This window comes from Misgurnus anguillicaudatus, chromosome 8 (assembly GCF_027580225.2).
Source record: "Misgurnus anguillicaudatus chromosome 8, ASM2758022v2, whole genome shotgun sequence".
Classification (NCBI taxonomy): domain Eukaryota; kingdom Metazoa; phylum Chordata; class Actinopteri; order Cypriniformes; family Cobitidae; genus Misgurnus; species Misgurnus anguillicaudatus.
Window position 1 is genome coordinate 9,268,065 of NC_073344.2, and position 23,643 is coordinate 9,291,707.

Below are 23,643 nucleotides of genomic sequence, written 5' to 3' on the forward strand. Positions count from 1 at the left end.
TGTGATCTGGTAGGAATGCTATCTGAACTGATACAGTATGTGCCAAAGATATTAAACAGACTTCTTTATCAGGCACAGGACAGGATTGCGAGATTAATGTCGGCTTAACATCCTGCACCTATGACAGAGATCCCTTAATTTAACCCTTAATAACATCATTCCTAAAGCATTAATTTCTAATACAGCCTTGTACCTATTTACTTTCAATTTCAAGTTTATGTTGTAATTCATGAAAATTGTAATTTAGACAAAAATAATGAGACATTGGAACAAATGCTTCACTTTTATGGATACTGTATGTACGGCAGCGATATGTAAGTACCCAACTGACAACTGTGTGAATATCTCCAAAACAAATTATACAAAATGAATTATTGAGCTCTTGTGAGTGGACTTAAGTACAACAACAAAGCAGTTTCTCATTTGCTCTTTATGTATCTGTATACATTCACAGTACATTAGTATGATGAAAGGGACTAAGCAGATCTTTGCTGAATGGGCATAACATTATCTTTAGATAACACTTAGACAGAATAGACAGCGTTGACAGGACATAAGGTCCCTCTTTATAAACAGATGAAAAATCTAAATGAAACAGGTACTTACAAACTGCCTCTTCTGGGAAGACTCAGCTCCTTCTGAAATAAATAGAGAAAACAATTAGGGCTTTCACAATGATTAAATAATCGTCTCATCGCGATTGTTTGACCTCATCGTGATGATTTCAGATCACCGCAATGATTGCACATCTCTCTAAAAAACACAAGGGGGAGCTGCAGCGCCTGTATGAACGAGACAATATCAAATGACGCTCCTTAACTGTGGGTTTACGCCAGATGCGAGTTCAACGATTTGCGCAAGTAGATTACATACAAAGACAAGGCAAAGACGCGATCAGACGCAGTTTGCCGTGAAAACACGCGCTATTCGCCTCAAACACGTCTTCGCCCAAGTTGAAAATATTCAACTTGAGCGAAAAATTCGCATGAGACGAACTTAAATCCCGCAAGTAATCTGTTTGGTGTAGGGCTGGAACGACGCGTCGACGTAGTCGATTACGTCGATTACGTAATTACGTCGATTTGCCGGAAATGCGTCGATGCGTCGCATTGTTTACGTTTTCAAATGAAGGCGGCTTCAGCTCCGACCGGATAATACAAGTGTTATACCAAACAGCCAGAACGTGATCAAAAGTGTGGGAATACTTTAAGCAGAGACCAGATAAAACACATACTGTGTAAAACTGAAATGGCATACCACAGCAGCGCAACATCTGTGCATGATCATCTTAAAAGAAAACAACCTGGAGCTCTCTGACCTCAAAATGACGCGACGGCAGCGTAAGTATTTGAATTTTTACAGTAAGTTTTTATACAACAATAGAATCAATGCAGGCATATATTGTGCTTAATACAGCTGTGTTTACATCTTAGTTTATTACGAGCTGCGAGACGCCTGACAGACACGACATTGCATCGCGTCTGGGCAGTATATTGAAACAGTAAATAAAGAGCGGGACATGTTTAACTTTTTATATTAAGGAGTTATGAAATAATAAGTTACTGTTACACTGAGATAGGCATGTGCCCGCGTGCACTGAAAGCCAGCTGGCAGCGCGGAGTTCCCATAGCTTATTTTTTTGTGCGCAGATATTATAAAAGCTCGTCTCGTTAGGTATTCCTGACATGCGTTTATTTAAAGTAACAGCAGCGTAAACGCCGTTTATAAAATATTAGAAGATCATGCTAACTAAATTTGTATTTACCCGAGACTTAAGAAAAGTTAAATGTTAAAGTTGATGCTAAATGAGAATGCAGTAACGTTACTACTGATAGTAATAATATTAACAGTAATAATATAATGGTTACATTTTATGATAAGGGTTCATGAATCACAATGAACTTATTTTTACTTCAGTCTGAACTAATGCTGAGTAAATGCATGTACTAATCATAAAGTAATGAAGAGTCATCATTAAGTACAACATGACTTTTGTTAATGTATTAATAAACAATGATTTCATGTGAGTCATTTTGTAGTTAATGATGACTCTTCATTAGTTTATGATTAGCACTAGGGCTGGAACAATAAAGAGCGGGACATGTTTTTATATTAATGAGGAGTTATTATTCAGTTTGATTTATTTTTATTTTACTTCTTTAATATTAATATATTTTATTTGTTTAAGGTGAATAATGCCCCTTTTGCACTGTTTATGTTAGGCTGAATTAATGTTGGACTTGTTTTTATGTGATTTGTTATATTTTCCTTGGCACTGGCACTGTTTGTGTATTTGTTTAATTGAGAAATTGCTTCAATAAAATGTTGGCATTAATAGCAGATGTTACATTTATTATTTGTAAAAAAAAATCTTTAGACTATTCGATTAATCGAAAAAATAATCGATAGATTAATCGGTTGAAAAAATAGTCGAAATTTGCAGCTCTAGTTTGGTGTAAACCCACCGTAACTGACATTACAACGTTATACATTGCAAAGCCATTCAATACATGTGTACTAACTGTACTAATATGACCTTAGTAGGATTGGCTACTATTTAATGCCTGTTCTGGTATAGTCAGCTAATTTTGATTGCATTTTTATTTTCAGTTATTTTTCAGACACTTAATTGTGCTTAAAGGCGGAGTGCACAATGTTTGAAAGCCAATGTTGATATTTGAAATCACCTAAACAAACACGCCCCTACCCCAATAGAATCTGGACCTTCTTTTAAAAAACCCGCCCCACACATACGCAACCCGGCAAGGATGTCGGTTAGTAGACACGCTCCTTACTACTGATTGGCTATAGGTGTGTTTTGGTAGTCGGCCCGTCTCCTTTTCCAAAGCGTTTTTTAAACATTGTGCATTCCGCCTTTAATTCTTATGAAGAATTTTCTGTTTTTGAAAGATATATTTATGTGAAAAACATGCAAGAATTTTTTTTTATGAGAATTAAATGTCAAAGCAATAAAACAGACAATTAATTGTCATTATCGTCATAATTTATTAAACTGTCAGCCAAATTTCTTAATCGTGACAGCACCAAAAAACAATACAACATTAGCACTGTGAATTACACTGTGCCAAAAATATGATGTAAACAGCAAAGTTATTTGAAATGAAATTTGTGCAAGATTTCAGGAAAACCTAAATATGCATTAAATCACCCACTAGGTGGGATCTCGGATCACAATATAAGAACACAATTAAACATTTTTTGTACAAATATTAAAGAAATTATTACACAGTTTTAAATTGTAGATTAAATAATAAATAGAAGAAATGGTGAACTGTATAGTAGTTCTTCTGCCATACTGAATGCTTAGGTTTTTGCATTATCATGACAAACAGGAAGATGTTATTTGCATTTTACTTAGTAACAGATACCTCTACCTCAATAAAATGTGCATGTGTATATTTGCGTATGTAAATAAAAATGCATACTGGTAAGCAAGCAAACACACACATACAGTATTATACCCAGGCCACACCAACAGGAAATTGTTATATATATAAATATATAGTGTTGTGTACATAATGCTATTTCCTAAATATATTTTTAAACACATGTAAAAAGCAACCACTAGATGGCAAAAGTGAACCAAATAAACTTAGCTCTTAGATGAGTGCATGCATACTGTTAGCTGGACCATGAAAAGACAACTGATATGAGGTCCAGAGGACCCACAGGACAGAGAGTACAGACACAAAACAAGGCCACTCCATCTGCTGTCATCCACAGACTTAACCAGTGTAAATATATCTGTGGGAGTCATCATCACCCACATAAACATCAAACTGTACAAAAAAAACCCCAGCAGTGATTAATACAAACTTCGCTCTCGGCAAAACAACAATGAGGTTTAGCAGCATAATCAGCCGGCATGTTAGAAAGCTGTGTCTGCTATAGGGAAACAAACTGAGTGACTCTTGTCTTAAGCATATGGTATACAAACAAAGTGCCCTGAAGTGTCTGTCATGCAACCAGGCAAATATTGGGTATGCTGAAAGGGTCAGGTTGCCCATGGAAACAATTCTTGTATTAGAAGAAAGGTGTTTGTGCGAGTGTTAAATCTTTTTATCAAAACAAAGCCTGAATAGTCTAATTGTGTCATTGACTGACTAATAGCCAACACAAACACTGGCTTTTAGATATGTCATTAGATTCAATTATGGGATGTGTTCGCAGGGCCCAACATCCATTAAGAGTGTGGGTGTACGCGCACTGGCCATGTGAGTAATGATCCTAACGGATTCAACTCGTCCAGTAACACAAACAAACCATTTGGTATTAAGCACATTCTGTAAGGCCGTGTTTACTTGCATCTGGTTCACAGTAGTTTCAGGCACAAAACATGCTTTGAAGCAGTAAAACTAAATAGTAAATACAGTTTAGCTAATTATTAACTAGGATAAAGGGATCAAACCTCAGTAGGCCATATACAGTTGCAACAAGCATAAATTTATACGGTAAATGACTGTATATTAAATAGGGGTGTCACGATTCTTCAAATCCTCGATTCGATTACATTTTCGATTCTAAGGACACGATTCGATCCAATTCTCGATTTTTACATATTTTTTATATGGCATATAATTTAGACAAAAATTATATGCCATTATTTATTATTATTATTATTATAATACTTTAACATTAACATGCACATTGCACAACTCGCATGGGGGGTTTGTGGGCTTCACTTAACGCGAGAGCTTGTAGAGAGAGGATTGCTTCTTGCACACACAGATCGGGCGGATGACGTGACAAATTTTTTTTTTTTATTAAATTCGGTCGACTGCTTGTTATTAGCTGTGTCCTTCTAAGCATGCGACCTCTCTGCCTTTCATAGTGGCAGCCACAGAAGTTCAAGAAGAGAACTGAAATGAGACGGTCTAGCCTTCTGAGGACCCACAATTTGCGTCACCTGCTGCACACGCCCCCAGTAGCGCCCACCGCGCCTGTCAGCAGAAAACAGCGGAGACATTTCTGACTTATTAAAATAAATATGTAATCAGAAAGATATTAATTTATTTTAGAACATATGACACATTGATGTAGATTAATCTATTCAACAGCATATCAAATAATCAACCTAGAAATATACGCAACATAAACAGAATAATATTAACACAAAACATAACTTATAATACTAAAACAGTGACAAGAAAAAGTTTTCTAATAAATACACACTTTTATTTAATAAAGCTTTTAATTGTTTGGGATATCCTCGGCTGTTAAGGATCCATTCGTTGAGGATGCATTTTGACACAGCTCTTATCAACGCCAGCGAAGGAGGAACGTGGCAAACTCAAAAAATGAGAATTAAAAACAAAGGAAATAGAATGTCAGAAAAGGGTTGCCTGGAATAAGTTTTACAAAGTGGTAAATCAGGATGACACCAGTGCAGCCTATGTAATTTGTGCGTTTAATTTAGGCTATTTATTTATTTGTTTTTGTCCCATGTGCGCCGATCGGAGACGGAGTTCACTGCTGATATTCTAAGAGCTTTCTAGTCTCGCGGCTGTCATCAGCAGCGTCTTGCATCGCCCAGTCAGCGGATGGCGGGCGGGTGTGGTTTTGAAAACTGGTCAGAAACGGTGCGGATGGATGGTGGACGGATGATGAGTTTTGTTATGCGGTTGCGGATGAAATAATAGTCCATCCACGCATCTCTAACATGGACTTAATGCACATGGACTTAATGCGCGTGTCTTGGACTCATAGCATCTGAAATAAATCCAGCATCATAAGCAGCTGCGCTTCTCTCTGTCTCACGTGTGCATGTGCTCTCGCATCTGTCCGAAATCTGAACATAAACTAAAGTAGTAATCCTTATGTATTTGTTCAGTTTTATGCGTTTCATGCAAGCTGAGGCAAACTATCCTTTTGTTTAAAATATAACCCGCTGCATCTTTGCGCCTCCCTCACTATCGCGCACGTGCAGAGAGCTGCGCTCTGTCCAAAGTCAGATCACGTAATCCTGTTTAAGATATGCATTTCAAGGAGTTGTAGCAATAACTTACATCCCTCGTGTTTAAAATATGATCGCTTTCTGCTGGACAGATGTTTTTAAAGGCATCTCTGAGAGTTTTTTTCCTCGCTTGCCAAGCCGACCAGACGTGAAATGGGGGCGTGTCAGCATCGACGATCCCATTTTTTATTTCGAAGTTCGGAGCTGTGACTTAATTTCGATCGATTTCGATTTAAAATCGAAATCGTGACACCCTTAATATTAAACAAAACAGAAGCATTATGGGAACATTTGCACTAACAATCCATTTACATGCAGTTATTATTTAAAGTCTCAAATGTAAACAAAACGTGCATAAATACTTTTTTATTTTTTAAATAAAAGTCTTCGAATCAGGTACAGAAAATGTTGGTTGAGTCTGTTACTGCTAAAAAAGTATCTAAAAAACAACTCAAAGGGATAACTTTTATCTAGTCAGCATTGTAAATGAACTCAATGCCTACTTAAATTGAAAGTACTATTTATGCTAATTTATTAGTTTAACAACATTAGGGGCGGTTCACATTTCGCGTCTAAAAGAGCGAGGAAAACGCGACCGTCGGTTGGTTCTTGTCACATGACATGTGGTGCACTTGCGGCATTCTGAAAAGTTGAGATGTTTTTAACTTGATGTGGACGTGCCTGAAAAAAATTAGCATGTCGCACCGTGTGCGCATCATGACTGTGTCGCTTCCATTATGAGCGCGTATACCGTGCGCCTACATTTAAAAAAACGACATCAGCGCGCAAAAGAAGCAAAATGTGAATCGCCCCTTATGTGTTGTAAAAAGTAGGGCTGTGCAAAAATATCAACACAGCTAACTATCGTGATAGTAAGCTGTATCGATATTGTATCGATATTTCGATCTCTACTATCGGTATTTTAAAATTCATCAAATCCCTCTGTGTGCGTCAAACGACCTCCTCTGCCGCTGCTGTAGTTGTCACTGTCCAGTTGTTTGCCATATACGGCCATTCGGCCAATGTCTCAGAAGTTAGAGGGAGTGAGAAAATGGCAGAAAATGTAAAAACACCTGCAGCTTTCAAAGAGCACTTGATAAAAAAGAAAAAGTATTGCAATGTATCGCAACATGCAGCGCATTGTACCGTGATACGTATCGTATCGGGAGGCCCGATAGGCCAACAAGTGGTCGACCAATATAGGTATTTTATGGCCGGTGCCGATATTGAGTAACAATGTGGCCGATATGAAGCCAATATAACATAAATGTAAGTATAGTAAATGAGAGACAAAACAAAATTGGTGAAACTACTTAAAAAGACATGCCCTCAAGTGACTGTCTGAATAAAATTTTGCTGCACACCAGAGAGTTGTTGTGTGTAAGACAACTAGGGGTGTGAATCGTCACTAGTCTCACAATTCGATTCAATTATATGCCAGTGTTTCAATATCGCGATGCATCACAATGCTCACATCTTCAATTTTTAATATTACTGTTTCTCTCACGCTTTTACTGTTGCGGCTCTTTGCCATCTTTCTTGTCAAAGCCTCGCATTTAAACTCTGCTCCAGAAAAGCGTGCTTCATTGATACAGCGTGTTTTGCTTTGAGAAGTAATGTGCCATCTTTAACATGTCGATTGGCTGCTTTACATCTTAAAGAACTTCCAACAGCGGTCCAAGTTCAAAAAGATTACATACCGTACATTTTTGTAGCTCCAGATTTCACTCCTTTCCTGAAACGCACTGATTTTGTACAACACTCATCGCTAATCTTGGCCTGAATACCTTTGACATCAGCCGGAAATGTGACGCCCCTTATCATGTTAAAAAGATTCGCTCACAATGCAATGCTAACAGGAGTTAACTAACAGGCTGGGAGTCCGAAGCAGAAGAAATTATGATAATGTCGGTCTTCTCCACATCGCCAATCGCAGAAAGCAAACTGTTGAGATTTACGTTGGAGACGATAACTTGCATCGTTAACATGTTCAATACACCCCAAAGCAAATGTAAAAACGTGATAGGTGCACTTTAAAGCAACACTAAAGGGTTTTTGCTCTTTGCTCCCTCTACAGGTTGAAAGCGGAATTGTCCATTACCACTGTCGTAAATAATTTAGCCTACTGCAGCAAAGCTGGCTCTGATTGGATTGTAGGTCTGCCGTAAAGTAGAGATGCGCGGTTGGCGGTTACAGCCGTGGACTCCGCGGATAAACCACGGATCGGGCGGATGACGTGACGAAAAATAATATTTTAATTAAATTCGGCCGGGTGGCGGATCGACTGCTTGTTATTATCTGTGTCCGTCTAAGCATGCGACCTTAAAAGGTGAGCACTCTGGCTGAATCCCAAACCGTCTACTTCCATACTATATAGTACGCAAAGTAGCGCTTTTTACATACTATATACTATGGAAGTAGGCGGTTTGGGATTCAGCCTCTGTCTTTCAAGGTGGCAGCCTTAGAAGTCCGCGAAGAGAACTGAAATGAGACGGTCTAGCCTTCTGAGGACCCATAATTTGCGTCACCTGCTGCACACGCCCCAAGTAGCGCCCACCGCGCCTGTCAGCAGAAAACAGCGGAGACATTTCTGATTTATTAAAATAAATATGTAATCAGAAACATATTAATTTATTTTAGAAAATATGACACATTGATGTAGATTAAACTATTCAACAGTATATCAAATAATCATCCTTAGAAATATACGCAACATAAACAGAATAATATTAACACAAAACATAACTTATAATACTAAAACAGTGACAAGAAAAAGTTTTCTAATAAATACACACTTTTATTTAATAAAGGTTTTAATTGTTTGGGATAGCCTCGGCTGTTAAGGATCCATTCGTTCTATCATTAACAGCGTGGAGAAATGAGGACGCATTTTGACACAGCTCTTATCAACGCCGGGGAAGGAGGTACATGGCAAACTCAAAAAATGAGAATTAAAAACAAAAGGAAATAGAAGGTCAGAAAAGGGTTGCCTGGAATGAGTTTTACAAAGTGGTAAATCAGGATGACACCAGTGCAGGCTATGTAATTTGTGCGTTTAATTTAGGCTATTTATTTATTTATTTTTGTTGCTGTGCGCCGATCGGAGACTGAGTTCACTGCTGATATTCTGAGAGCTTTCTAGTCTCGCGGCTGTCATCAGCAGCGCCTTGCATCGCCCTGTCAGCGGATGGCGGGCGGGTGCGGTTTTGGAAACTGGTCAGAAACGTTGGTGCGGCTGGATGGCGGACGGATGATGAGTTTTGTGTTGCGGTTGCGGATGAAATAATAGCCCATTAGCGCATCTCTACCGTAAAGCGAGTTTTTATCTTTTTCACTCGAACTACAGGACCGCGACCCGACAGTTGGAAACTTCTTTAGTGCGGTTTTGGCCGATAGAGGGCTGCAAAGCGAATGTGAAAGTGCCGTTCACCCTGTTTCGAGTGGATGAACGACTGAAACTTTTTTGGAAATGTTATTTTAAGTTTAAGAAAACTCTTTAGTGTTGCTTTAATGAAGGTTATACAATTCAATATCACTATTTTTGTCAACACTGTGTGCCTTATGATACATATCATTATCAACCAAAATTGAGAATTGTGCTTAGAATTATTTAACCCTCTAACATAATTATGGTTACAATTGTGGCTATAAAAAGGAAGTGAACAACATGTTTGCGTGGAGAGAATGAATGTTTCGGTGCAGTTTCTGGCTGAGAGTACAATGCACTTCAAATGCACTTCAGCCTCCCACTAAACCATCTTTCATTACTGTAATATCTGACAGACAAGAAGAATGAACATAACAGACCACAAAAGAATGCAGATAGTGGATGGCCATGGAGATGAACACCAGTTATGCAAGTATGTGAGAAAGACAGAGAAAGATGGAAAGATCTATAGCTGTATTCAATGCAATGCAAGCTGGGGAACCTTCATGTTCCCCAGTCCCATCTGCAGAATATTAACACAGCAACATCTTTAAGTGCAGCATTAGCAAAAAACACGGTTATACTTTTTAATTAGCAACTCCACTGAAACCGGGCTGATGTGCCCGGAGGCTTTATGTGCTGCAGCTTTTCATTTAAACTTGAGATCACTTTCCCTTGTTGCTGTCAGAAAAACTGCTCTACCTCTCTTTCTGTTGACCTCTGTAAACCTCATCCTCTCTCTACATAACAAGCTGAAGTGCTCATCGATGCATCCCCACTACTGAACCCAGGTACGAATGCATTATTCCCTGGGGCTGGATGTGGTGTAGATGGACAAAACCTTGTTAATGTGCATAAGACAGATTTAGTACCTACATTTGATGCCCAATCTGATTAGTTAGACAGAAGAGCAGTACGGTATGATACTGTATCTGGATGGTGCATTTTTGTTCAGAAAAAACTGTACCCCTAGTTGTTTGATAGGAGGAGGAGCTTGCTATAGAAATGTACATTAGCATCATCTACAGCTCTGCACTGAATGCTAAAAATATGACGTTTGAACAAAAGCAGACTAAGAAGTGTTTACACAAGATGTGTTCTTCAATAGCGAGATGATACTCAGAAAAACAGAAAAAAACATACAGTAGGTGTCCTTAAAAGTTCAATTGTTTTTAACTTCACACGCTGTTTTAAAAAACAGCAGGACTAAATGTATTACAAGAACATCCATCTAGTGCATGTTTACAGCTAAAAGACACACGCTGTGTTTCAACACCCAGTGCGTGCCCACCCCATACAGCATTTCTGGCCATCATAACCTAATTACCACCATGTCGATGCAGGAAGCACATTGGCTATGTTTACATGCACAAAATTTTGTCAATACGACTGAATTAAATCCGATTGCAGGTTACTATAGTAAAATGTACATTAACATTGCAATCTAATTAAAAATTTTCTTTACATGTAAATTCTATTTAATCCAAACCAAACGTCTGGCCAAAAGCATTCCAATGTTTATTCACAGAAAAAAATTAACTGACTGAAAGTACCCCAAATCTGTAGTCTGCAAAAAAGCTGAGGACTTTGCAGCGCCGCGCACAGCATCTCTTGTCGAGTTCACGCTTTATATCTGGATAAATGTGCAAAGTGAAAGTTGAGTTGGAGAAAGTTGTTCTTATGCTGCGTTTACACCAACCGCGGTAGAGGCGTGAAGCGCGAGTGATTTCAATGTTAAGTCAATGTAACAATGCGTTGACGCGCGTCTGGAGGTCCCACGGTGCGGATGAGTGGTTTGGTGCGCCTAGCTCGCGTGAATGGCGCGAATTGAGCGTTGTGCACGGTATGCGCGAATGGTGCTTTTTGTCCTTTTTGTGTTTGACGCGAATTGCCGGCTGACCCCCCGAGTTGAAAAATGTGAACTTTGGCGAAATTTTGCACCGTGTTAGCCAATCAGGAGCCTGGTTGTTGCTGTGGCGGCAGCCCTGCCCGTAGTCACTCATTCAACATGGAGGAACGCTTGATATTGTCCAAAGCAGTCACCCGGAGCTATACGACACAAGTTCTTACTTCTATAGTGAAAGGAATAAAAAGGACCTCGCTTGGAAGAGTGTCAGTGAGGACATCAGGCAACCTGGTAAGTTGTAATACACATTTCACTTTTGAGTCACGTGACGTTTATCGACCAGCGCTGTTTATTTTCCCCCTACAGTAAGGGTACCAAATACAAACCGGTAACTCTCTTGATAAATGCACAATCAACATCAGTCATCTTGCAAACAGACAACAACATAGCACTTGCCCCTCCCACAAGAAGTGGATTTTGCCTCTGACGCGCGTCAAATGCTTGCTTTTTCCGCGCGTCTACTCCACTCTACACGCGCGAATGCATTCAAACTGTTCAAGCGGCAAACTAGCCGCTTTAGATGCGATTTTGACGCCTGAAGCGCGGTTGGTGTAAAGGCACCATTAAGAAGTTTTTAGAAATAGCCAAAGAAAACACACTTTTTGAAAAGCACTATTTTATTGCTTCATGTGGTGCTATATACAGGGTTCCCACACCTAAGTTAACTTCAAATTCAAGGACCTTTCAAAGACTCCAGGTACAATACCCTCAAATTCAAGGACTAAATATGGGGACAAATTTAAAGTAAGAGCAAGGTTAGATCGTGTGCCTTTTAAGCTACATTGTTACTGTTCCCTTTCGAGGGAACTTGCACTGCGTCACTGCGGTGACACTTTGGGGATGCCTCCAATGGAAAGTGTGTCTGAATGTGTATATCAAATTCAACCAATGGTGAGGCTTAATGACAAAGACAGGGTGACGCGGGAGCCAGGAAGTATATCGCTATCTGAAATCTTGCCAAAGACGGCGTTACAGGGACGCAGAAAGTATGGCCAGGGAGACGCAGCGCCTCGTTCCCTTCTTAAGGAACAACAGTTACATACGTAACCCGAGACGTTTTCATGTGTCAAACACAACTATGCAAAAAAGCATTTTGGTATGAATCAACATTCGCATACGGAAGACATAAGCATTTAAAGCAAACAGTGTAGCACGTGTGCTTAAACAGTCTAGAATTTTTATGATATTATCCTACACTACACAGGGAATAATATGGATTTTTTTTCAGAAAACCTCTTGCATAAAATAGATTCAAGCACTTTCAATGATATGTATCTATGTATGTATATTTTCAAAAACTTCCCAGGGCATTGAATTTTTTCTCCCAGATTCACACACTCTCAAGGATTTCAAGGACCCATGGGAACCCTGTATGAAAGACATAAACGCTGCAGAATGTACAGCGCAAGACCCCATTACCTTAATAATGCTTGTTGCCATTGCCTTGCTATTGCATGTTTCTGTGACAAGAATGTTTGCATGTTTGCCTTCAAGCAATAGTGTGAATCAGACTTAGAAAACACCTACTTCTATTTTTCCTCTAAATAATCCCTGTGGTCATTTATATAACAAAAAGTTGCTGATGTGTTTTCCAAGTGAGATGCTAAATGTACAGTATATCACACAGACATGTAATCTGAACCAAACAATCTCTGTTTTGGTAGACCTATTACATTAAATCATTTGAATGATAGGTTTGGCAAGAAACCCAGGAACAATTGCCCTGATAAACAAATACAAAAATAAGCACAACAGCATCCCAAGCCAAGGCTGTGTCATTGCCACGGGCTAAAAGGCTGGGCAGTGAAATTACCCAGAATGACAGTTTGGAGCAGGGCCCCTGCTCTTACACAAAAGCAATCTCTCCAATGGAGCCCATTAATATTTCTTAAGTCCGTCCAGCATGACAGGAAGCTGTAGTTGCAGGGAAATGTAATCAGGGAGATGGGCCAAAAGCATCACTACATGCTTAAATGGACTGCTGTAGACGTCCAACGTTGTAGTGTGATAAGCAATTCTGTGTTTACCCTGTCACATGAGCTTAAGGGAGACAGATGTCAGGTTTTGTGGTAAACAGTGTGACTGTTGTATCTAGATGTTGTGCAATAATATTGTGACCTCTTGGAGACCCAGGGTAGACTGGAATACGATTGAATCTAGCCATGCTTCCCAACAGCTTTATGTTTGATTGACAGCTCTGCATCTCTTTGTGATTTGTTCTGACCGATGATGTCATACCCTCCAATGTAGGTTTTAGCTAGTGGAGATTAGCCTATAAGCTCTTGAGGCTAAGAATTCTTCTTGAGTTTACGTTGATACATTACATAATTTATTAGAAAATGTGTCAAGCTTTGCTCAGGTTAGCATGACAATGTACAAAGTACTTGATCATCGTGCAATAGCAGTGTAGGAGTGCTGAAACAAACCAGAGTTGCTGTGACTACTAAATCTGCGAGTTAGCTTTTGTTGATAGCTCAACTGGAAGAGAACTACAGTATGTTAGAAACGCAAAGATCATGGGTTTGATCTTCAACGAACACCCAATATTGTCCCTGGTACAATAAACTAAACTAAAATTTCACACATCAAATTTAAAAGTATAAATGTATTGCATAAACACTCACCTAATTCTCATTAATGCAAAGGTGTAATGGTGTGGGGGATGTTTTCTTGGCACACTTTAGGCCCCTTAGTGCCAATTGGGCATTGTTTAAATGCCACGGCCTACCTGAGCATTGTTTCTGACCATGTCCATCCCTTTATGACCACCATGTACCCATCCTCTGATGGCTACTTGAAGCAGGATAATGCAACATGGCACAAAGCTCGAATCATTTCAAATTGGTTTCTTGAACATGAGTTCACTGTACTAAAATGGCCCCCACAGTCACCAGATCTCAACCCAATAGAGCATCTTTGGGATGTTGTGGCTTTGTGCCCTGAATGTGCATCCCACAAATCTCCATCAACTGCAAGATGCTATCCTATCAATATGGGCCAACATTTCTAAAGAATGCTTTCAGCACCTTGTTGAATCAACGCCACGTAGAATTAAGGCAGTTCTGAAGGCGAAAGGGGGTCTAACACAGTATTAGTATGGTGTTCCTAATAATCCTTTAGGTGAGTGTATATAAAAACATAACAGAATGTTCCACTAATCAGCTAGCTAGTAAACATTAATTTGTGCGAAGTTCACATTAACACTTGGAGCAGACAAAATTGATGACAGCTTTAAAAATGCTGCTCTGTCCGGACCACAGTGCAGTGTTCACAGTTCTCCAGCTGCAATGGCCAAAATCATGAGCTCCGTTTCCTATGAGACCGTACCAGGAGCATTCGACAGCTTCTGAGCATGCCAGATTCACATTCTGGCACATTACTTTAACAGAAGACTACAGATGTAGGAAGGATAATCCTGATGGGAATAATGATGGAACTAATAATGGAAACTGCCCAATTTTAAGTTTAGAGAGCAAATAAAGATTTTTTAAAGAATAGTAGTTTTTCTTAAGCATTAAGGCTTGCATGATGAATAAATGTGTTAGTATAAAAGGGCAAATTATGTTTTTGGCAGCAGTACTGTACACACAATGGAGCAGAAATAGTGCATGTTAACTAGTGTGAGGCACAATTTCTGTCTGATCTGTCCCCCAGAGTATGAGAGAGAAAAACTTGAGTGCACTGCTACCCCTGGATACACTACCCCATTTAGTCTAATTTCATTACACAGGAATAATGAACTGATTACACTCCACCCGGGGGATGCCCTGCTCAGTGCCTGAATTTTAAAGGAAAGGTCATGGGGGTTATTATGGGGTTATGTGAGTGCTGCAGATAGAGGGTAATATGGCCCCTAAAGTTTAGTAGCTACAACCTTGAGCTATGGATTGGCAAAAATGCTGCATTAAAAACATTATTTAATTGCGTCATGCACGGTGGTAATGCTCCACCTGTGTTTGGACCCACACTTTTCTGCGCATATAGTGTGTATATGCAGGTTTATAATTTATAAAATGAACTGCTAACCTTTAATAACGCGCTAACGCAAATTCATTTTTAACGCCACTTATTTTATTAGCGCGCAATTAACACAACACAATGCACACTCTAGCCCATAGCTGGATGAATTGCGTCAAAGGTTTTCATAAAAATAAGAACATTAAGCCCGCGTCTAGCGATCCCAATGCTCTAAATGGTCATTAAACATCTAACATTTTTATTTGTACGTTTCCTGAGAAGTGTTGCCTACCGTCCCAAATGCATAATTTAAGCAAAGATGCATCTCCATCTACTTGCTTGTATTTTGGTTTCGGCTTTAAAGCATGCAGAAATGAGAAAATAAACTGCAGGACTTGCTTTATGTTAAAAGACTTACTAAGAGAGATTAACTTTGGGACCTGGTTGATGTTAAGAGTTATTAAGAGTGACAAGACTCAAAAGCGATCTTCCTCACACTGACACCTAAAGCGCATGCACACAAACGCGCGAGGGCGCGACCCTGATATATAGACATCTACACAAAATTACATATCTATTTTGACAAGAATTCATGCAGATATAATATGCTACTGTATATCTACAGTGAATGTTTGGTTAACTGTCGAGGAAATATATCTGATGTGTAACATTATATTAGATCCTTATTACAGTATTGCATTACAGTAGATCTTAAAGCGGTCTGTTTCAAATGTCAAACAATAAAAGAAAAAAAAGTTTATCATATATTGATATCGTTTTTGCTTTGTGTGTGCCAAATCTACAATATTGGTTTTACTTGTGAGCTTAAGTTTATATTTTTGATAATTTTGGATTTTTCTCAAAATTAAAGGCGGAGTCCACGATGTTTGAAAAACGCTTTGGAAAATGAGACGGGCCGACTACCAAAACACACTTATAGCCAATCAGCAGTAAGGATCGTGGCTACTAACCGACATCCTTGCCGGGTTGCGTATGTGTGGGGCGGGTCTATCAACCGAAGGTCCAGATTCTATTGGGGTAGGGGCGTGTTTGTTTAGGTGATTTCAAATATCAACATTGGCTTTCAAACATCGTGGACTCCCCCTTTAACTTTGCTGACTAACTTTAAACAGGTGTAGCTCTGTCATGTTTTGTTAGATTCCAACAAATCATGCACTTTTTTAAGTTTTTTAATAGCGAATGTCCAAATAACTTATTTTTGAAACTTTGTTCCCATCCCAACTCAATTTGCCAGCACGGGTCACCAATGATGCAGCATTAAACAGAAATGGAGAAAGAAAAGGGTCTTCTGAAAGGAAAAATAATATACAAAATTATGGCTGATGATTCTGTTGAAAATGTAAGGCTGTTGTAAATTTGCATAAAGCATCTAACATTTGTCTGCATCCATGTTGATTAGAGTATAAAAAACCTAAAAGGGTTAAATTAAGGTAAATTTAGAACATAATACTGTGTGATTAATTTACGATTAATCGTGAGTTAACTCATGAAATCATGCGATTAATCTAGATTAAATATTGACAGCCCTAAATATACAGTAACACTATACACTATAATACTAACAACTATATATAGTATACAACTACAGTATAGCCAACTGCAGTTGTGTAAACGCTTTGGGTTCAGAAAACACTGCGTAGCAGAATAAGGGAAAAAAATATTGTACTGAATTGTATAATTACAAATGTGTACCACTGTGAATTCTTAGCAGAAAGTGACAAATTTCCCACCACTTCCATTTACTATGAACAACAATAAAAGGTCAAGAGGGTCCAGTGGCTACATGTGGCTGCACAAAGCAGAGTTGAGCCTGTCAAACTCATGGAGCAAATTAACCTGCTGGGACTAATTACTTGCAATGAACAAGCTAGAAGGTAAACAAATCTGATGGAGGTAAACGTAAGAAAAATCAAAGAGTTATGTGTACTAGAAAGATATTAATTAACACATAAAAACACATAGGATGGCAATTATGCCTCAGGCAGACATCATTACAATGACTGACTTAAAATTGCAGGACTGGAACAGAGGATGGCAGACGACTGAGAGCTGTGGCAATCCACATACAAAATTCCTTAGGATGATAACAAGGTAAGGCAGAATAGTTAAAGGGAGGTGCAATGATAATACGCAGCAGCCGAAAATAGTCTCCTTAGTAACTTGGCAGGGTACTATTTTCGAGCATTGCGTAATATCATTGCGCCTCCTGCAGCCATGTTACGGCAGCAAAGTCCTTCATTATTACGCCAGAATGAGAGTATGGTTCCTAGTCATATATGCCGGGAAAGTCGCTACTTTTGGTTTTCTGTCTATCTTAGTACACGATGTCACTACGGAAGAGTCAAGTTTTAAATAGGAAAAATATCGAAACTCTTTGGTTATTTTTTTAACGTGATGCTAATGGTCTAATCAGATTCAATTGACTGTGCTAAGCTATGCTAAAAGTAGTAGCGCCAGACCCAGAGATCGGCTGAATGGATTCCAAAACTGTAAAATCAAATGTTTAACTCTAGGGGAGCTGAAAAATTAGCATATTTTCAAAAAAAGTGGAGTGTCCCTTTAAGAGCATAAAAAAACTTCAATTTCTTCTTCCAATGTCTGTAGGCCAATTTTCTTAGATCTCCTCAACAATTGCACAATTTGAGGTACGATGTCATTCAGGTCAGTGTGGGACAAGTTCTGCACCAATGCATAATATTGGGGGTTATAGGATTGATTATGATGGCCATTATTTACATTAAGAAGCATGTGACAGACTGATCCCAGTTTTACCTAAGGGGAACATTTATTCTTCAGCATTTCGTTCTGGTTGTAGCTCATTCATATTAACTGGAGAATGTAGGACAGGAAGATGAGCCACAGGAATAGGCAGGACCCAGAGCAGCTGAAGTTTATAAGCATGATCTGGGAGAATACACAGGGAGAGAAAATGCCGTGAAGCACTTCCGATGGATGCAGCTGCAAGTTTTAAGAGGTGGCCCACCATCAACTCAGACAAAGAGAACTTGGAAGCGGCTGCCACCAACCGCACGTCATGTTGCGTATGGGCTAAATCGGCACAATAAGTAGTCATGATATATGAGGATCTAGTGTTGTTGGATGGGAGCACCAAGTAATTATCTCAACTATTGTGGCGCGCTTTTGGCAGACAGAGCCGTCTAGGGAGGAAGCTCCTAATTCACTCATTCTGTCTTCTCTTCCGCTCGCTCACCAAGATGCTAATCTGGTGATCAGTCTATCTATTCACACTGACTATCAAACTGTGGAAAATTAAAAAAGAACGTTAAAAATCTTCACTAATCCTAATTAGAATTTGCATATTCAAATTAAATCTACATACCGCGATGAAATTTCTAAGTGGAGATAATCGAGAGAGGAGAAAAACACAATGCTGTTACCAAGACTGACAGGGCTGTTTAATCTTTGAATAATTAAAATACAGTAATGCAATTCGAGCACGTCAATCTGCGTATTTGACAGTATGTGTGTTTTGACAGCTATTTTGCCGTTACCTTTATTTGAACTGTTAGCGCTTGCTTAAAGTGCTACAGTGCACTGTTTTTTTTGCAAATCATTTTGCATTAGCGTCAGGCTAGGGTTACGATGCTGTAGCTACTTTCTGTCAACTCTCCGAGGAGCTCTCAATGTGCAGCAGCAGCCTGTCTGATTAGTATATATCGCCGGCCGAGGTTTTCAAAGAGAGCTCATCCATCTTCTACATATACGGTGACAGTCGTCATCCCCTGGCGTCGATGAAGGAGTTTCAAAACACAAATGTCAGCAGGATTGTTTGCAACTACGTCGCCTCACCAAAATGGAGGCTTAAATAATGCAGAGTTGTGCTGCAGATGGTTTGATCAGGATGTCATTTTGTAGTGGTTTGCTTTAAGAGACAAAGTGACAGAGTAGAACGAAGTGGAAAAGTATTATGAAAAAAGTGGGTCGTTTCAGGTGCTTTTGGGTATTAATGAAACGGTAATGCAGGAGGTGTCAATTTTATGAAGACTGACCTATTTTTAAACTGCTGAATTAGGGTAAAAACTGAAGTTTTGGAAGGCTGACAGATTTTAGGAGACAATACCTAATGAACTAAATGTTACAGTCGGAATCCACCAGGATACCAATGGGATTCTGGGATATTTATATTTAATTTCTCGTTGGACATATGTCAGTATTGGAAAATTACAATTCTCATTCTGGGCTATGCTTAGCAATAAGGTTTAAGTGGCCATGCTATACTATAAATATGTTTTTAACTAATATAACCTTATTAGAGTTATATAAGTAAGGAATAATTAATGACAGGAACAAATTGATACCATAGTTACCACACCATAAGACATTGTTCGGATATTTCATTTTAAAGGGGACATTTCAGAAGACTTTAAGACTTTTTTCAAATAAATCTTTGGTGTCCCCAGAGTACGTATGTGATGTTTTAGCTCAAAATACCATATAAATAATTTATTTTGCATGTTAAAATTGTCACTTTGTAGGTGTGAGCAAAAATGTGCCTTTTTGGGTGTGTCCTTTTTAATGCAAATGAGCTGATCTCTGTACTAAATGGCAATGCCATGGTTGGATAGTGCAGATAACAGGGGTGCAAACTCATCAGAGGGGAAAAAGGTGACAAGACACAAGCGCTCTTATATAAGCGGATACGCGGCTTGCACGCATATAGCACTGTTGTCAACGGCTTAAAATAACTTAACTTGAAACTGCGGTGCGTGAACAAATGTTAAGCTTTATGACCACGCGCACAGCAACGTGACGTGGGCGCGTAACCTCAAATGAGAAAATAGTACGAGTTAAGTATGTGCACTCAATCTGCAGACTGCTTAAACTTCGGCAGCAAATGAGGTGGCTATAAATTGTAAAACCTAACCCGCCACACTGGCTAGTAATTTGACATCGTTACCACAATAGCTGGACATGATTTTCATAATTTAATTTACTGCTACCATGTCGCAGACCCCCTTCACCCCTCATTTTCAAAAACTCATCGGATCTAGACGAATCACAAGAATGACCTATTTTGTATCAAAAAACGGCGAATTTCGCCGAAAGGTGACAAGTTTGCACCCCTGAGATTAAGGGGCAGAGTATTAGCCTTTTCTGACATCATAAAGGGAGCCAAATTTCAATTACAGTGGGGCAAAAAAGTATTTAGTCAACCACCAATTGTGCAAGTTCTCCCACTTAAAAAGATGAGAGAGGCCTGTAATTTTCATCACAGGTACACCTCAACTATGAGAGACAAAATGAGGAAAAAAATCCAGAAAATCACACTGTCTGACCTTTTAAGAATTTATTTGCAATTTATGGTGGAAAATAAGTATTTGGTCAATAACAAAAAAGCAAGATTTCTTTCTCTCACAGACCTGTAACTTCTTCTTTAAGAGGATCCTCTGTCCTCCACTTGTTACCTGTATTAATGGCACCTGTTTGAACTTGTTAGCAGTATAAAAGACACCTGTCCACAACCTAAAACAGTCAGAATGCAAACTCAACTATGGCCAAGACCAAAGAGCTGTCAAAGGACACCAGAAACAAAATTGTAGACCTGCACCAGGCTGGGAAGACTGAATCTGCAATAGGTAAGCAGCTTGGTGTGAAGAAATCAACTGTGGGAGCAATTATTAGAAAATGAAAGACATACAAGAACACTGATAATGTCCCTCGATCTGGGGCTCCACGCAAGATCTCATCCCGTAGGGTAAAAATTATCACCAGAATGGTGAGCAAAAATCCCAGAACCACACGGGGGAACCTAGTGAATGACCTGCAGAGAGCCGGGACCAAAGTAACAAAGGCTACCATCAGTAACACACTATGCAGCCAGGGACTCAATTCCTGCAGTGCCAGATGTGTCCACCTGCTTAAGCCAGTACATGTCCGGACCCGTCTGAAGTTTGCTAGAGAGCATTTGGATGATCCAGAAGAAGAGTGGGAGAATGTCATATGGTCAGATGAAACCAAAACATAACTTTTAGGTAGAAACTCAACTTCTTGTGTTTGGAGGAGAAAGATGCTGAGTTGCATCCAAAGAACACCATACCTACTGTGAAGCATGGGGGTGGAAACCTCATGCTTTGGGGCTGTTTTTCTGCAAAGGGACCAGGACAACTGATCCGAGTTAAGGAAAGAATGAATGGGGCCATGTATCGTGAGATTTTGACTCAAAACCTCCTTTCGTCAGCAAGGGCATTGAAGATGAAACGTGGCTGGATCTTTCAATATGGCAGTGATCCCAAACATACCGCCCGGGCAAAGAAGGAGTGGTTTCGTAAGAATAATTTCAAGGTCCTGGAGTGGCCTAGCCAGTCTCCAGATCTCAACCCCATAGAAAATCTTTGGAGGGAGTTGAAATTCCGTGTTGCCCAGCGACAGCCCCAAAACATCACTGCTCTAGAGGAGATCTGCATGGAGGAATGGGCCAAACTACCAGCAACAATATGTAAAAACCTTGTGGAGACTTACAGAAAACGTTTGATCTCTGTCATTGCCAACAAAGGGTATATAACAAAGTATTGACATAAACTTTTGTTATTGACCAAATACTTATTTTTCACCATGGTTTGCAAATAAATTCTTGGAGGGTCAGACGGTGTGGTTTTCTGGATTTTTTTTTCTCATTTTGTCTCTCATAGTTGACGTGTACATTTGACAAAAATTACAGGCCTCTCTCATCTTTTTAAGTGTGAGAACTTGAACAATTGGTAGCTGACTAAATACTTTTTTGCCCCACTGTACCTATTTTTTACATGCTTGCAGAGAATGGTTTACCAAAACTTTCTAGCACTGGGGACCCAATAATAGCACTTAAACATGAAAAAAGTCAGATTTTCATGATTATGTCCCCTTTAAAGGTGCCGTAGAATGGAAAACTAAATTTACCTTGGCATATATGAATACCATAACACGGACTGTGACATTATTGTACACATTAAATTAATTACAATGTTGTTACAATGCTAAAAACAATGTTGTTTTAGCGCTACTGTATATGCTATAAAGTTATATGCATAGTTAAGGCGTTAGTTACGTTTTGCAGGTCCATACTGAAAAACACAAACTTGGAAACATCTTATCACGCGACACAGCTTTGTTTAATTTCAAAACTCAACAACGGCACAAAAGAAAAAGTTTGTTTTTGGATGTAAGGAGAAGAAAGTCAGCCTTATGAAAACAATGGATATAGTTTATTATCCGGGGTAGCAGCGGAGTTTTGCTTGTGTTTGATGCGCTGTCTTATGTTGGAAATAGGCGCGTGCATATTATATAAATGACACGAACAAGTAGTTCATAAGTTATTATAAGTGTTGTAGAGTGTTGCATGACTCGTACTCGTTGCTCCCGCGGTAGTAACTCCTCCTTCTTCATTTTTTTGGACATTATTGGAAAGATTCGGTAAAGCTAATCTTTCTTTTATAAATCTGATTAAACTAAAGACTCTTCAGAGATATAAAGGATGTCATACTACTCTATAGGTACTCCAGATTAACATCAGAAATGCAGAAACAGCATGTGTTACGTGAGCTTTAATAACGTCCATTTACAATCTCCAAACAATTGATTATTCCTCAAATTCTGCATCTTCGTCTGATACATACTCAAACATATGGTCTGATTGCACACACACAAAGCTACTGAAATAAGCTGCTCGGAGAAACAGCCAATCAGAGCAGAGCTCAACACTATTATTTATAACCATTTCAAATAAGGTAAAAAAATAATAATTGTCGAGGCAAATCCTAGAGTTTTAAATGGACATGTAAAACCATTTCTGGATCATTTTTGCACTTAATAAAGCCAAATACCTTCTATGTAGATGTAACATTGTATCAGTGCATTATTTGGCCCCTTTAATACAGGTTTTGTCCTTAAAATGCTAGTAGGACTATAAGTTTGGGGTACAAGTTTTAGGACTACATATTAAACACACAAAAATATAAAAATGTTATTTTATTAAGAAAAAATTTAATATATCGTCGCTGTCCGATGAAACTCACGTATGTTCATTTTGCCGATTTTGAGATTTTTTGACAGATTGAATGTCCAGGTTCATTTCCATATACAGTATGCGTCACATACCTAAATCGCCAATGAAAACTTGTGAAATCATGTCATCTGATTTTCACGTACCCGTTTGGTGTCAAGCTGTCAATCACGCCGCATATCTTCCGCCTGTGAAGCATCTCGCCGGTCTCGTAAAGTTTCATCGAACCTCAGCACTGGATATAGCCGAATAAACATGACAATGACTTTCCTTCGAGGTAAACGTTTCCCCCGGATGCCAGACTAACATCTAGGGGTTACTTAATTACGGTAGGACTGTGCAAACAAAGTATCTGTCTA

At 39.0% G+C, this 23,643-nt stretch overlaps 1 protein-coding gene across 4 annotated transcripts in view; it reads right to left on the reverse strand.

Annotated features, from left to right (window-relative positions):
- Window positions 1-23,643, reverse strand: part of mast2 (microtubule associated serine/threonine kinase 2) — a 187,256-nt gene that overhangs the window by 63,871 nt on the left and 99,742 nt on the right. For 3 of the 4 annotated variants that reach the window (XM_073870258.1, XM_073870256.1, XM_073870261.1), the window contains one exon: window positions 607-638. In XM_073870258.1, coding sequence (XP_073726359.1) covers window positions 607-638 — 32 coding nt within the window. The remainder of the gene's footprint in view (window positions 1-606; window positions 639-23,643) is intronic. The other variant, XM_073870257.1, reaches the window with a different exon arrangement.